Here is a 13,285-nt window from a genome sequence, read left to right as displayed (position 1 = left end):
CCTCTGCTTCACTGACATCTGAGCCCTGTTGCCCAAACAAAGGAGAAAACCTCTTTCCCGAAGGAGCATTTGAATGATTATTGCTTTCAATTTTCTGCTGAGCTCTCCATAGCTGACATAGTCTGCCTGCAATAGAATCTGTGTGTCATGGGAAACGGATTGCATACACGTGGAGAGTGGATTTGCAGTATCTCTCCTGTATCAAGGATTGTGTTCCTGAGGCTCAGTCAAACCGCTTCCTCCTCTGTGATGCTTAGAAACAGTTTGATTTGAGCTCCAGGAGGTTTGGAGTCGTGCAGTGACAGGACAGTGCCTGTTGTTGGAGGATTGCTAAATGATGAAAGGTGGTTGGAGAAACTGGGGAAAAGAGGATTAAACTGGGGAGATGCTGCCAAGTATTAAATACTTAAGAATCAGTTGGCGATGGGTGCTTACCATATATCTTCCACTGAAGGAAGTAACTATGCGAAGGGCTGTTACTGTGACAAGCAATTCATTTCCATGCTGAACACCTTTCTTTTCTTTTCTTTTTTTTTCCCAGTGCATAGTAAGAATATTGCTAACCTGTTCCCACCAGCCTGATCTCCTCCAAGCACAGTCTACTCTGCCTAAATTCCTAAATGAGCATTAGCTCTCTCTTTCTCACCCATCACTTGTTCAGGGGAGAGCTGCCACTGCTAGTTCAGTTTGAATGATAGACTTAATTCTTCAGGGGAAATTGATATTTGAAAAACATGAGTGGTTTGTAATCCAAAAAAAGCCATTTCTTCCCCAGCTGGAACACATTCTGTATTAAATTTGATCATAGCAGCCTAAAAGCCAGCTCTTCAAGATGCTTCTCTGTGATGCCAGATTTACCTAGAAACTGTGCAGCACATATGCTAACACCCATTATGTAGTGCAGGTGGAACTGTGATTCATTGTCACTTCCCGGAAGATCGCTCCTGTTAACAGCGAGAACCAGACTGAGCTATCTTGTGGGCCAGATGTTTGGGTGATCTCCCTACTGCCAGTCTTCAAAATTCCTTGCTTTTAGGTGGGAGGTGGGTCATGCTTGTTTGGCAGACGGTGTTACCTTTTAGTCTCTTTGCACAGTCTGCTGTACAACAGGCTCTGCTTCCAAGCCATGTGCTCCAGGATTACTTGCTCTCCTGTTTCTAAGCATCTTTTCAGGAAATGATCAGCACTTTGACCTTTCCTTAGTTGGGACAAGTGTGGTGATATCCACCCTACAGTGTATAGGACTAGGTTTTGATTTGATTTAGGTATGAAGCTTATGGAGTGGCAGTAATTTCGGCATTGTCAAAATGGTGCCCTGCATGTAGTAGAACGCATGGGTTTCTGATGGATCCACTAAGTATTTCTGCCAGAACTGCAAGAAAATTAGCATCTCCAGGATCAGAGAATTGATAGCTGAAGAGATTAGTAGCCGGTAGGTAGCCTACAAAGCAGGGTCATCGTTCTGTCAGGTACCAGAGCTAAATCTATCAGGAATCATGAACTGGAAGAGATCAGGCGTGGCACATCAACACAAACTGAAATCAAGGGTGGTTCATGTCTTGGGGTGATGGAGACTGGTTTGTCAGGATCTGGGGGGCATTGGCACAGTCCCCACCATGTCTGTTGCCCCTGCTGCAGGTAAGGACGAGCACCAGGGCGAGGCAGAATCTGAAGCTAACCAGAGCTAGTGTGGTTAGTGAGCTGGGAGGCAGGGCAGTGCCCAACGTGGTGCCCCAAGACCTCCATCGATGGCTCTCACAGCTGAGGTTGGCAGGGCAGCAGAGGACAGAGCTGCCTGTGAGGCACTGGAGGCCCAGGGCTCTGCAAGGTGGGTTCTGCTCTTCTGCGTAGTCACCCCCTGCTCTGTACACCAAGGGAGCATGTGTGGGGTGGGGAGTACTTGGAGTGTGACCTTTTGACCAGTATCTAGAGAGGAAGATTAATATGAAGAAGACGGGAAAATAACCTTGGATATGAAGTGTTTTCTGATGAAGTCCCTGAAGTGTAGGTGCAGTGGTTTATTTGGAAAGCAAAGAAAAATGAGGTTGCTCAAAAGCTAATGGACTTTTTTTTTTTTTTTTTTAGTCTGCAGGAGAATGTGCTGATAAAAAAAGAAATAGATCTTTTCTAATTCTTGGACTATTTTTTTGTCCCCTTTATCTCTCTCTGCTGCTACCTTGTTGCTCAGATGCAATTTGTTTAGTTTACCTTAAATAAAGGGAATGAAGTTACTCTGTGTTACAGCTATCAGGTTCACAGACAAAAACCTCAATAAATAAGACACAGTGGCAAAGATGTAACTCAGGTCTGGTGTCACTGGCTTTGCAAGCTTCATCTGCGGTATGCAGGTCCTGTTCATAGGCAGCTGAAGGACCAGGTTGTAATGAGACAATTGTGAAGACTTAACTGAGAAATTGTCTTTCTTCCTGAAAAGGCCTGTAACCCATTTCCTACTTTCATTTGGATTTTCTGTGTAATTTGTGTAAACTGAACAAATAGTACCAGCCCTGTCCTAGACATCACAGACAACAGACTTGATCCTACTTGTAATGTGAGCAGATTGTCTTTCTACTTGAGGATATCTTCTGGAACCGGAGTGTATCTTCCAGTACTCATCCCTAGTGCAAGGTTTCCATGCAGGAGGACAATTAGGAAAGGAAAAGTTAAAAAATGAGCTGGCGGGAGTGGTTTTGCGTGGCCAGCAATGCCATTCCAGAGGGAAGATGAATGGCTGGTGCAAGGTGCTTAGGATGAACAGAGACAGAAACTCCAGGTCAGATGACGGTGGAAAAACTAATGTGATCAACAGAGATGGCGAGACAGCAGCTGTCTGGGGAACAGGGCAGTACACAAGGGGCTGTTTGCTTAGTGGCAGAGGGGTAGCGTGTGCCTCGCTGTCTGTTGACTCTTGTTTCTTGTCTTGCTGTAACTGGTACTGAGTAGAACAAGCTAAAACTTTGGTCAGCGTGCTGCAGCCGAGTATTGATTTTTTAATGTTTTTGTTTCTCTTACCAGCACGTTATCTTTATTGAAACTCTTTTTCTTTTAAAATTTGGAGGAAAATGCCTCCTGCTTTTTTGCTGGCAGAAGAAGCTAAGGCCCAGAGCAGGCAGGGAGTTCTGGCCTAAACCCAGATCCTGGCTCAGGGGATCCAGGCTTTCAACCACTTGTTCTGCCTGACCCAGAGCATTCTGCAGAGAGGACTGGCAAATTTTTACTGCAAAGCAGATTTTCCAAGAAACCCTGCGCTGACTTTCACAGTTTACTTTGTTGCCAAGATAATCCTGAGCTGTGTAAAAAGTCTCTGTGTAGATTTCCCCCAGAATTCGACAGTATGCCACCACCCAGAAGCTGTCTGGTGACGTGGTCTCAGCCAGCTCCCAGACTTCTCGCACAAATCTCTGGATAAATGTCAAAAGTTCAGTCTGGTCTCCAAGCACTATCAATGAGAAAAAGAACCGAAGAGAACAAGAAAAGCAGCACTCAGAGATGGTCGCTTTTCAAACTCCTGTTTTAACAAGGCGCTGATTTTAATCAAAGCCAGTTCAGTCTTTTGAAGCCTTTGGTACCAGCATAACCAGAAGAAGGAATCTCACTGTTTTCAGTTCTTGTTTTGCCCTGCATCGCCTGCACCCCAAGAGGTGAAGATAAATAACCAGTAACAACTGGAGTCTTTTGTGCCTCAACAGTTAACAAGTTCATCATGTTTCATGGAAACTGCATCCTAATTTTTATTCCAAACAAGATTTCAGCACTAATTTTTGTTTTGACAAATATGATTTGACATAAGAACAGTGGGAGTCAAGACCTTTCATTTTTGATCTAGGTTTACATTGCGCTGATCTAAATTCCTCCCCCTTTTGCTCTTGCCTTTCAGTTGTAAACTCGATTATTAAAGTTAGCAAAAACCTATTTGAAACTCTCTGTTCTGTAGCATTTAAACAGTCCTGCTATATGCAAGATTAAGTATGATAGCTTCCTAATGACTTGTGCTGTTCATTTTAAGCATTGGCACAATGCATTACTGTACAGATTTCTTTAAATGGCTTTGTTGAAAATGAAGGATTTGGTTTCTCTTCACTGGGAAACTTCATAAAGGATTGTTTGCCAAATGGCAGGACCAGGCCCCCTGGGTCTTAGTCTTCGTGACATTACAGATGATATTCCTTAACGTCTTTGCTTGCTGTAGTGCTTTGGCACTGCCTGCTGAATAGGTGTGTTGGTGAGGTTGGTTTGGGCTTCCATCCAGCTCTGTGACAGACAATTCATAACAGCAGTGTAGTAGCAACAGCAGGGGTACATGGCTCTCTAAATGCAGGTGATATGGCACAAAGAAGAATTTTCTTCGAGCTAAACCCTGACATCAGGGAGATGATGTTGAAAAGCTGGTGAAGATAATTCTGTCTCCTGCTGCTTGCGAATCCTTGCACCATTTCCAATGCTGCAAAGGCAGTGCATCTAGGCACACACGAAGTTCGCCATTATTCCTTACATCTAGACAGCAAAGCTGGTGAGAGTTGAGACAGGGAGACTGCCTCGTTGCATGTGACGTGTGTGCCATTTTGGTTTTGCAGGAGGGCAGCCGCACTTTCGATCACACACCTGCAAGCCATCGTGCTTAGTGGCTCCCCAGACACCGAGTGGCTGTGGGAGTTAGGCAGAGCCATTGGTAAAAGGCGTTTCTCCTTCCTGAAGAAGAGGGCTCTTAAAGACCCCACTCTTAGCTACTCATTTGCTGAAGCATCACTTTTACAGCTTTTTAAAAGACTCTCAAGGGACAGACTTGCAGCTGGGAGCCCTTCAAGTCTCATATCTGGCCTGTGATACTCCAAGTTGGCTATTTTGGGAAGAGGGGAGTGAGAGAAGGCGACTCTCTCTGTCCCTCCCATCGCAGCTGCTCCACTTTGTTTAGAAAATCAAACATTTGCTAAACTATGGAGACTGAGCATGTCCTGGGGTTAGGCCACTTGTTTAGCCACTGGGAGAAGCAGGTGCAGGTCTGTATGCTAAGTCTGGTAGCAAAAGGACTTGAACAGGTAGATCCCCAGCCTGTAAATACCTCACCCCAAGGAGGTATTTCATTTTGGCCAAAATTCCTTCCTAGAGCCTGAGTAACATCTCGCAAAAAAACCAAACCAAACCAAAACGAAAGCCCCAAACCAACACAAAACTGATTTGACAAAGGGGCACTCTTTGATCACAAGAAATGAGACCCATCAGGTAGGAGAGCTGGTTGGACTTTGTAGGAATGGAGCTGGAAAAGCCAGAAGGAGGAGCAAGGGCTTGGTTCAGCTGTGTGAGCTGGTCTGGAGAGCATGCAAGGGGGTCGTTACATGAGATTCTGGAGACTGCTCCTGAAATACAAGCTGCTGTACTGGCTGTCCCGTCTCTTTGGGCCTGCTGTTCTGCATCCTACTTGATAAAACCTTTGAGGTAGGATGAAGGTAAATGAATCGTGCCTTGTTACCAGTGAGTCACTCTGTTGCCTAACTATTGTCTCTTCTCTTGTCAGTGAGTCACTGACACCTTATTAGAGCAGCTGACAGACCCCAAGCCTTGTTCCCGCTGGAAGGAGTGTGATGGGGCTTCGTTTCAATGGCAGCTGAATGGGCTGAAAAGATGGCATGAGGCTCAGGCTGCACGGCCCAGCAGGCCGATAGGTTTCCGTGGTTATGGGCAGCACTGTAGCAGTTTGAACTGATAGAGCAGGAGCAGAGCAGGGGAAGACAAACCATTTTCTGAGCACAGCGAAAGACGCAATTTATTTTCTGGTGCCAAGGGAACACATTGAAAATATCCTGGATGCTCTTGCAAGTGCTCTGCAGTCTCTCTGTTTTTCATTTTTCTTTCTTCACAGTCTGGTTCTGTCCCTTTTCCCTTTCCTTTCCTAATTTTTGTCCTTTCCTTCAGTCCCTGCTCGCTCTTCAGTCATGTAGTTGCTGTTAAGAGAAATCTACTCAGTACTGTGCATCTCAGCTTGCTATTGTCTGCCTGCAGGGTGCAGAGGGTGGAGGCACAGGGTCTTTCAAGCTGGAGGTTTCGACCTTGGCTGCAAGAAACCACGTGAAAAGTTGTGGCTTTCTCTGACGTGACTGTCTTCTGTTCTGTGTAGCTCCCACAGAGACTGAAGGAGACCTAACGCAGGATAATGTCATGGTCTCCTGATAAAAGGCAATTCTTTGGTGCAAAGACTTCGTCTTTTGCTCAATAGATCATCTTGCTTCCTAAAAAATGTAATCCTGTCCTCTGGGCCCTTTTTAATGAGGGAGCTAACTGTGCTGTGCTGGATCAATGTTGTAGCCTGATACAACATGTGGCCATCCCTTGGTATTCCCAGGCAAGCCTGGGTTGTAAGCGTGAGCAGATGCAAGGTGTTCACATCGGTTGAATTTCACACGAGGATTTGGTGGCTCATGAAAGCTTTGGCAAGTCAGATGTAAACTCTTACTGCTCTACTAAAGATCAAACGTGCAGTTTCTGTTGTGTACCTGATGCTGGTGTGTTTGATTGGCCTGTTTCTGCCTAAATTGGTGGGTTTGATTTGCAGATAATGGGTGGCTAAAAGGAAGTTCACAGATGCAGCAGCCGTTGTGATTGTTACCACGGTTATACTTAGTCCCTGCTTGGTGCTTTGCAGTGCTTTTCAAGCCTTAATTAGCCTTTACATGTTTGGCAGGTGGTAGAGTAGATAGTCTCCACCTTTGATCAGCCCTCATGGCCTCTCTTTAAACTATATGTTGAGAAGAGAGCTGTTCCTTTTTCTCCTCCACACAGTGGCTTGCTGGGACGCTGAAGGACAGCAAGGCCTGGCACATGTGCAAATGGGTGAATCTTGTGCGTGTGCCAGGGGCCCCCATCTGTTTACTCGTAGGTTCCTCACTCACCTGACTTGGAGCTTCTCACCCTTTACAGTCCTTGCTCAGCTTGTGATCAGGACCACATGTCTGTCACTTCTTGGCCGTGGTCCGTGGGCTCGCAGTCCATACAGATCTTTGTGTTGGAGTCGGAAGATCTCCAGGCTGCGGTGGCAGCTCTTCTCTTCTGCCCTGCGCTCTGCAGTGGGTTCAGAGAGAGCTGCCCCTTGCCTTGCAGGAGGAGCCTGGCAGGCTTTTGTATCTGTTAGTCCCTTTGGTTGTTGAGACTGGCATATGTCTTCCAAAGCGTTCCCCCTCTGGCCCAGTGAACACACTTTAAACCTCCTGATGAGCCTTCGAAATTGTGTTTTGTCTTATAAACTCTTGCTGCAAGTGGCTTTAACAAACCCCTAAGCTAGCAGGCAGCAGGGCCAAGTCAGGGACAGGAGAAGAGGATGAGCCCTTCTCTTCAGAGTATCTCTCCAGACTAGACGAGTTGTTACAGGCTTTATCTGTGGCTTTTAGAGACAGCGCTGCCATTAATTCCCCTGAAGGCCCTTCTGAGACTGTATTGCTTGACTGGTCTTGTTCCTCCAGGATGGCATTAAAGCACATTCCCACTGAGGCCATGGGGATACGGTGTGCGTACAATGCCATCTCCTCTCTGCGAGTTCTCCATTCAGCACCTTTCACAAGAATTATGTTAATTAATGTAACGTTTGTTAGTGATTTCTGTGGCAGTGTTCACAGGCGAGCGGGTGGATGCTCGTTCTTCTGGGTGGGTGGAAGTAGGAACAGAGCAGCCTTGTTGCCCACATGGATGTCTCCATTCTTCTCGTGCACAAAAGAGCAAATACACTTGTGACTTAGGACGGGGTGGTACAGGCCCTCCTTCAGCTCAAGAAGAGATGAACCTTTGTATTGCTACCATGAGCTGCTGCTTCTGGTGCGCTGCTGTTCTCTCACAGATGAAACTCCAGGCAGAGGCCCTGCACTTGCTGTCACAAGAGCTGCCATGAGGTCCTTCAGTTAGAAATGCCTCTAGACAAGCATCCCTGCATTCTGCCTGAGGTCCCAGTTCTTCCCACTGATCCCAGTGGAGGGTTCCTCTTTCCCATTCAGAATGGCCACAGGCTCTCACTGGGCAGTGTAGGAGATGGTGTGGATCCCAGAGCTGTCCCCAATAGACACACCTTCCCTTTTGGCCATCAGTGAAGTGACCTTACCTCTCCTGACCAAGGTTTATCTCCACTCCAAGCCAGTTTTGCAGTAGGATCAGAGGGGCTTTTCATAGCACGCAGGGCCTTAGATTTGTGGAGACAGGTAGAATCTCAGACATGGAGTCCTGCTTAAAAGTCTTTGCTACCATTTCTGGGTACTTTCAGAAGGGTTTCTTTTGAGGGTTTCTTGGTTTCTACTTTAAAACTCCCTCAGGGAGAGTACAATGAGGCTGAAACCAGTAATTTAGAGAGGGGAGTGTCAGCAGGAGTCAAAAGTGACAGAGTGGGTTTTGATGCCTTTTCCTTTTGAAGCTGCTTCCCCTTTGATTATATCCCTCGCATTATAATGTGTAGATCTGGAAAGGTGATTATTTTTTAACATCTCTCAAAAGCAGCGTGTCAGGCAAATACCACCACCTTTATAAATGGGTGCATATATATTGTAATAAACATGCTAGGGTTTGTATAGCACCATCTTTTGACAGTTGAGTATAATCAGAGCCATTGGACATTGTATCATGACCTCTGTCATGATCTGATGAAGCAAAGTCTGAGCAGGAAGGAATGAAGATGCTCCTGTAGTGGAGAAGTAACATGCCAGTGTGCACAGAGGGGTCAGTGTCCTTCCTAGATGTCCTCTCTGTCCTGGCAAGTGTCAGAGACGCAGGAGCAAAGTTTGCCTGGTCTGCTCTCTGCATGGTTGTGGAGGGGAAGGAGGTTCTTTTTTTTTTTTTTTTTTTGCCATACTCATGAGACGGCGGAAGCTGACACGGAAGCCCTTGGTGTTGTGATAGGCTTTGTTAGCTGCAGGAAAAAAGTCAGCCATGCATTTTGCGATGGCTTCAAAGCTGGTGCAGAAGAAAGGAAACATCGACAAGACCCTTGTACAAAACACACAGCCTGAGGTTCTTCAGATACAGGGTGTTTAGGGGAATATTTAAAACAAATGTTTAAAATGACATAAAGACAAACCAGCAGGGAAGCAAGGTTTGCCCTCCACTGTGTCAAATACAGGGGTGGAAAGCTAAGCAACTCCGAGCTATGCTTTAGCGGAGATCTGAGCATGTTCCTAATCCCCGATGCAATTCATGTATTTAAAGGCCTTACTTGCTGAAGATGTAAAAGACACTGTCAATTCAAGCAATATTTTTCACTTCAATTAATCATCTCAGAGAACTTTATTGTCTCTTTGTCTCTGTTTAGTTTGAACAAATCCAACTTTTCTCATTGTCTCTCTGCAGATTATGAAAGGCTTTGTGGATTATATCATCAAATTAAATCGAGCCTGTTAGCGTTACTCTCAGAATATCACAGTAATGGGCTGTGCCTCCGGCGGCATTGCCCTTCCTTCTCTTTTCAAAATGTCTTGCCTGTGTCCCTGTTGTTCTGAGCTGGTGTGTCTCTCCTTGCTAATAGGAAAGTGTGTAAAATCACATAATCGTTAATATTGAAGAATCATTAACGTTGATAAAAGCAGCCCTGACTGCAATGATGTTGTTTTTCATGGTCACTGCTTTTGGAAAACATGCCATACAAACATCAGCTCAGCTGTTTTTTAGAACTTACCAGTTGATCTAGTGGCTGTTTGACTCCATCTATTGCACTCTCGGAGATAGCTCCAGTTAGATGATAATTTTGCAAGCCTGCAGGAATAAATGGATTTCTAGAGGCTGTCTCTACTGCCTTCTTCCCTTTTCCACAGCCCCTGTTTTTGATGCAGACAGCATCCGAAAGCCAGCAATCTGTAGTTGAGCAGTAAAGTCTTGGTTGGGTTTTCATTAAAGCAATGATGTGCTGACTGGCTGAAAAGTGTCAAAACTGCAATCTTCTAACATCAACAAAATAAGGCAGGATGCCTTTCTTACGGGAGAGGAATGCCGAAAGCATAAATGAGCCCTGCATGAAGTTGGTGGATCTGAGTACTTTTCCTCTGGGGAAAAGGTATGATGTACATCAGACACGGTTGCTTTTTTTCCTTAACAAGAAAAGACCAAAATCTTAAGGTTCATGACACGTGGCTCACCTTTGCCTTCCTCTCCCCTCTGCAGTAGTTCCTCAACAGTGCATCCAGCTGGGTTTTCCTCTCTTAAGCAGAACTAGAATTGAACTAACACTGAGGGTATTACAAGAGTGCCAAGCCAATCTGAGCGTGCAATAAAAGGCTGGGAAAGCTGGGGGAATTTGGGGTAGTATTTTAAAGTCTGTTAGTGAGAAGAAGGAGCTGACCTGAGCCAAATAGAAATATGTCTCAGGAAAACCCCTGGGCATAAGCAGTGTGTGTGTCTTTGTAGTTGTACTGGAAAGGGAGATGATAGGGACAGAGCCGGTACAAGCAGTTTCTCCTGCAGAAATGAAACCTGAACCTCATCCAAGCGTCGTTGCTGCCAGAGACTCCAAGAGGTCTGGCTGTCAGGGGGTGGGTAGGAATGTGGCTGCAACTGAGCAGCGGGCGTGTGTGTGTGGGCCCGCACATGCAGCTTGCTGATGGCAACAGAGAGGCAGCTTCACGCCTGTGTCCCTGGTGCGGTACATCCGCAGAGGGATGACTGATGATGATTCCAAGCTGGAATCCTCCACGTGAGGATTCGTGTTTGCTGAGTTACCCAGGGAAGCGATGGCCTTTGTAATTTAAGCATACGGGGTCTGAGTCACAATGTGTTTCGTGCCCTTTGCTTTCCCATGCTAGGAATCATTTTAGGGAACTCTAACAGAAATAAAACCCCGGGACTGAGATGTTCCCAGCCCAGGCTTGTTAACATCTCTAAGTTTCGTTTAGTCTCAACTGCTAAAAGATGGTCTGTCTACACACCCTGTGTGGTTTTCTTGACATGGCATGCCACGTCATTCTGTCTCACTGGAAGTTCTCCTGTAGTCCATTTGCGTAAGACAACCCTTGGCATGCAATTTTGGATGACACAGTTGGTCCAAGTACTTGGTTGGCATTTGCTTCATCTGCATGTGTCCCATTGCCATCTGCTGGAGAATGGTGAGTGTGCCCACGGGACTGTTCTGTTAGCCAGAGGAAGGGAGCTGTCCCTAACAAGTCACCCACTCAGCTCAAGATTCATTGAGATCAGGTTTTGGTTTCTCTGCTGCCAGATGAGGCTGTGTTTCGTGTGTATGCTGGTAGTGGGAAACTCTGGGTCACGGCATGGTGCAAAAGTACTTTGTGTCCCAAATGATCTAAGTCCTGTCTTGGATGCTCTTGGACAATAAAAATACAATTCTCTTGCTTAGAAGAGGGTTTTGCTTGTAATGGGGTTAGAAAGTGGCTGAATTTAGGTTTACAGCTGAACAAAGATTAGGGGTGGAATTGCCTAACCGCTTTGGCCAAGACAAGACTGGAAAACAAGGCCAAGGCTTGCAGCCATGACTGGTGGCTTAAAGTGTGGACCTCGAGCTGTTCCTTGGGGGTATTCTTTCAGAAGTGTCAGGCCTTTGAAAATTGGGCCTCTCCAAAGCAGCCCATTTTGGGTAGCAGAGCTCACTAGCCCTGTTAGAAGATCTCAGCCTCTACCATGGACCATCCAGACATCCCCAGTATTGCGACTGGAAGCTGCTGCCTGTCCCAGCTCTTGCAGATTGACGTAGAGCTAAAGGCGACCCCATGAATGGGGTTCATCACGCTGTTCTGTTTGCAATGTAGGAGGCCTTCGAGGAGCTACGGTGGTAGACGCCTTAGATACTCTGTACATCATGGAACTCGAGGAGGAATTCCAAGAAGCAAAGAAGTGGGTGGAGAAGAGCTTTGACTTGAATGTGGTGAGTCAGTTACTGGGAATGCCTGTCTGTGTCACCGAAAGTGTTTGGCCAGTTCTGATTGCAGTCTTCTCTAAGAATCATTTGGGGAGGGGAACTATGAAGTCTGTGGGGGAAGAAACCACTCAGCTGTGATTTATTATTTTTTTTTAAGGCCAAAGAGACTACTATGATGATTCACCCCATCTTCTGCCTATACATGGCACAGGGTTCCAGCCAGGCTCCCAGTGTCTGGCTGAAAATGAGATTCGGTGTTTAATGTTTTGTGTGTTTCGGTCTGGGTTATAAAAACGGCTGTAATTATTAAATACTCAAAGGAAGTTTTGTTCATCAAAGAACAGTTAAATGTCGGCCTGTGATAAGACAAATTTTCTTTTTACATGGTATGGATTAAGATTGAAAACGCTGATGTCCTTAGCTGGGCCCTTTGTGATATGTCATTGCTGGGACTTGTGCAGGGGCAGCATGGCCGCAGAGTGGGAGCACACAGTGAGCCTAGATTTGGAAGGAAGGGCATCATCTCTGAAAATGGCCACAGATACTTGCTCTCTGTGACCCCTGAAGCTTTCCTAGCCACTTCTTAGAGCTGGGACTCTGGGTGCAACACATGCCTTGCAGTGCTATCAAATGAAGGATGCTGTCCTTTATCTCACTTTGTGGCCGGGGCCCCTTGCCATAGCTCTGACTGTTGGTCTCCAAACCAGCTCTTGTATTTCTCGTGGGATAGCTGGTGGGATCTCATCAGTGACATACAGAGAATGTTAAAACCAGAGTCCAGCTCAAACTTTTTATTTTTTTAGTGCCAGTCTAGTTGTCTGTTGTGAGAAATGGTTCTCCCCATGGGAACAATGCGTGCAGCTGCCTTTATAGAAAAGCATCATTTGGGAGAGCACGCCTGGCATTCATGTATTCATAAAAGGAAGACCACATCTGATAAATTTGGTGAATGCTCTCAGTACTTTACTGAATCGATAAACAAGGGACAAAATCAACTGGGAGATAATTTATCTGGATTTCATAAAAGCTTTTAATCTTGGCCTGCAGAATAGATTGATCTGCAAAGACAAGAATGAATGCTATGGATTGATTGGTGGAGTCAGAAAGCACAGCAGAGGGAGAAAAGGAGGGAAATTAATTAAAAATTGGCTCTGTACAGGGAACTCTAATAGTCCAGAAAAGTGAGGCAGGGACTCCAAGGCCCACGAGCTCTGTTTGAAACTGGGTGCCGTGATCTGTCTCGTGCAATTTCAGTCATCATCTCAAGAAAGCACTTGCGCTGGTTTGTAACCTGCAGGTATTTGGAAAGGGCAGGCTAGTGCAGAGGTTCATGTGCCCCTTTGCTCGCTGAAAGTGCTGTGTTGGTGGAAGATCTTTCTGCATTTGCTTGAGGGTAGGAATCATTTATCATGCAAATTCAATGGCCAGGAGCATGTATATTTTAAAGGCACATTT

General features: G+C 45.9%; 1 protein-coding gene across 1 annotated transcript in view; it reads left to right on the top strand.

Annotated features, from left to right (window-relative positions):
- Positions 1–13,285, top strand: part of MAN1C1 (mannosidase alpha class 1C member 1) — a 64,802-nt gene that overhangs the window by 31,691 nt on the left and 19,826 nt on the right. The window contains exon 3 of the mRNA XM_086479213.1: positions 11,721–11,836. Within this exon, the coding sequence (XP_086335339.1) occupies positions 11,721–11,836 (116 nt within the window). The remainder of the gene's footprint in view (positions 1–11,720; positions 11,837–13,285) is intronic.

Source organism: Leptosomus discolor, chromosome Z (assembly GCF_034619465.1).
Source record: "Leptosomus discolor isolate bLepDis1 chromosome Z, bLepDis1.hap2, whole genome shotgun sequence".
Classification (NCBI taxonomy): domain Eukaryota; kingdom Metazoa; phylum Chordata; class Aves; order Leptosomiformes; family Leptosomidae; genus Leptosomus; species Leptosomus discolor.
This window is presented reverse-complemented; position numbering and strand designations above follow the sequence as displayed.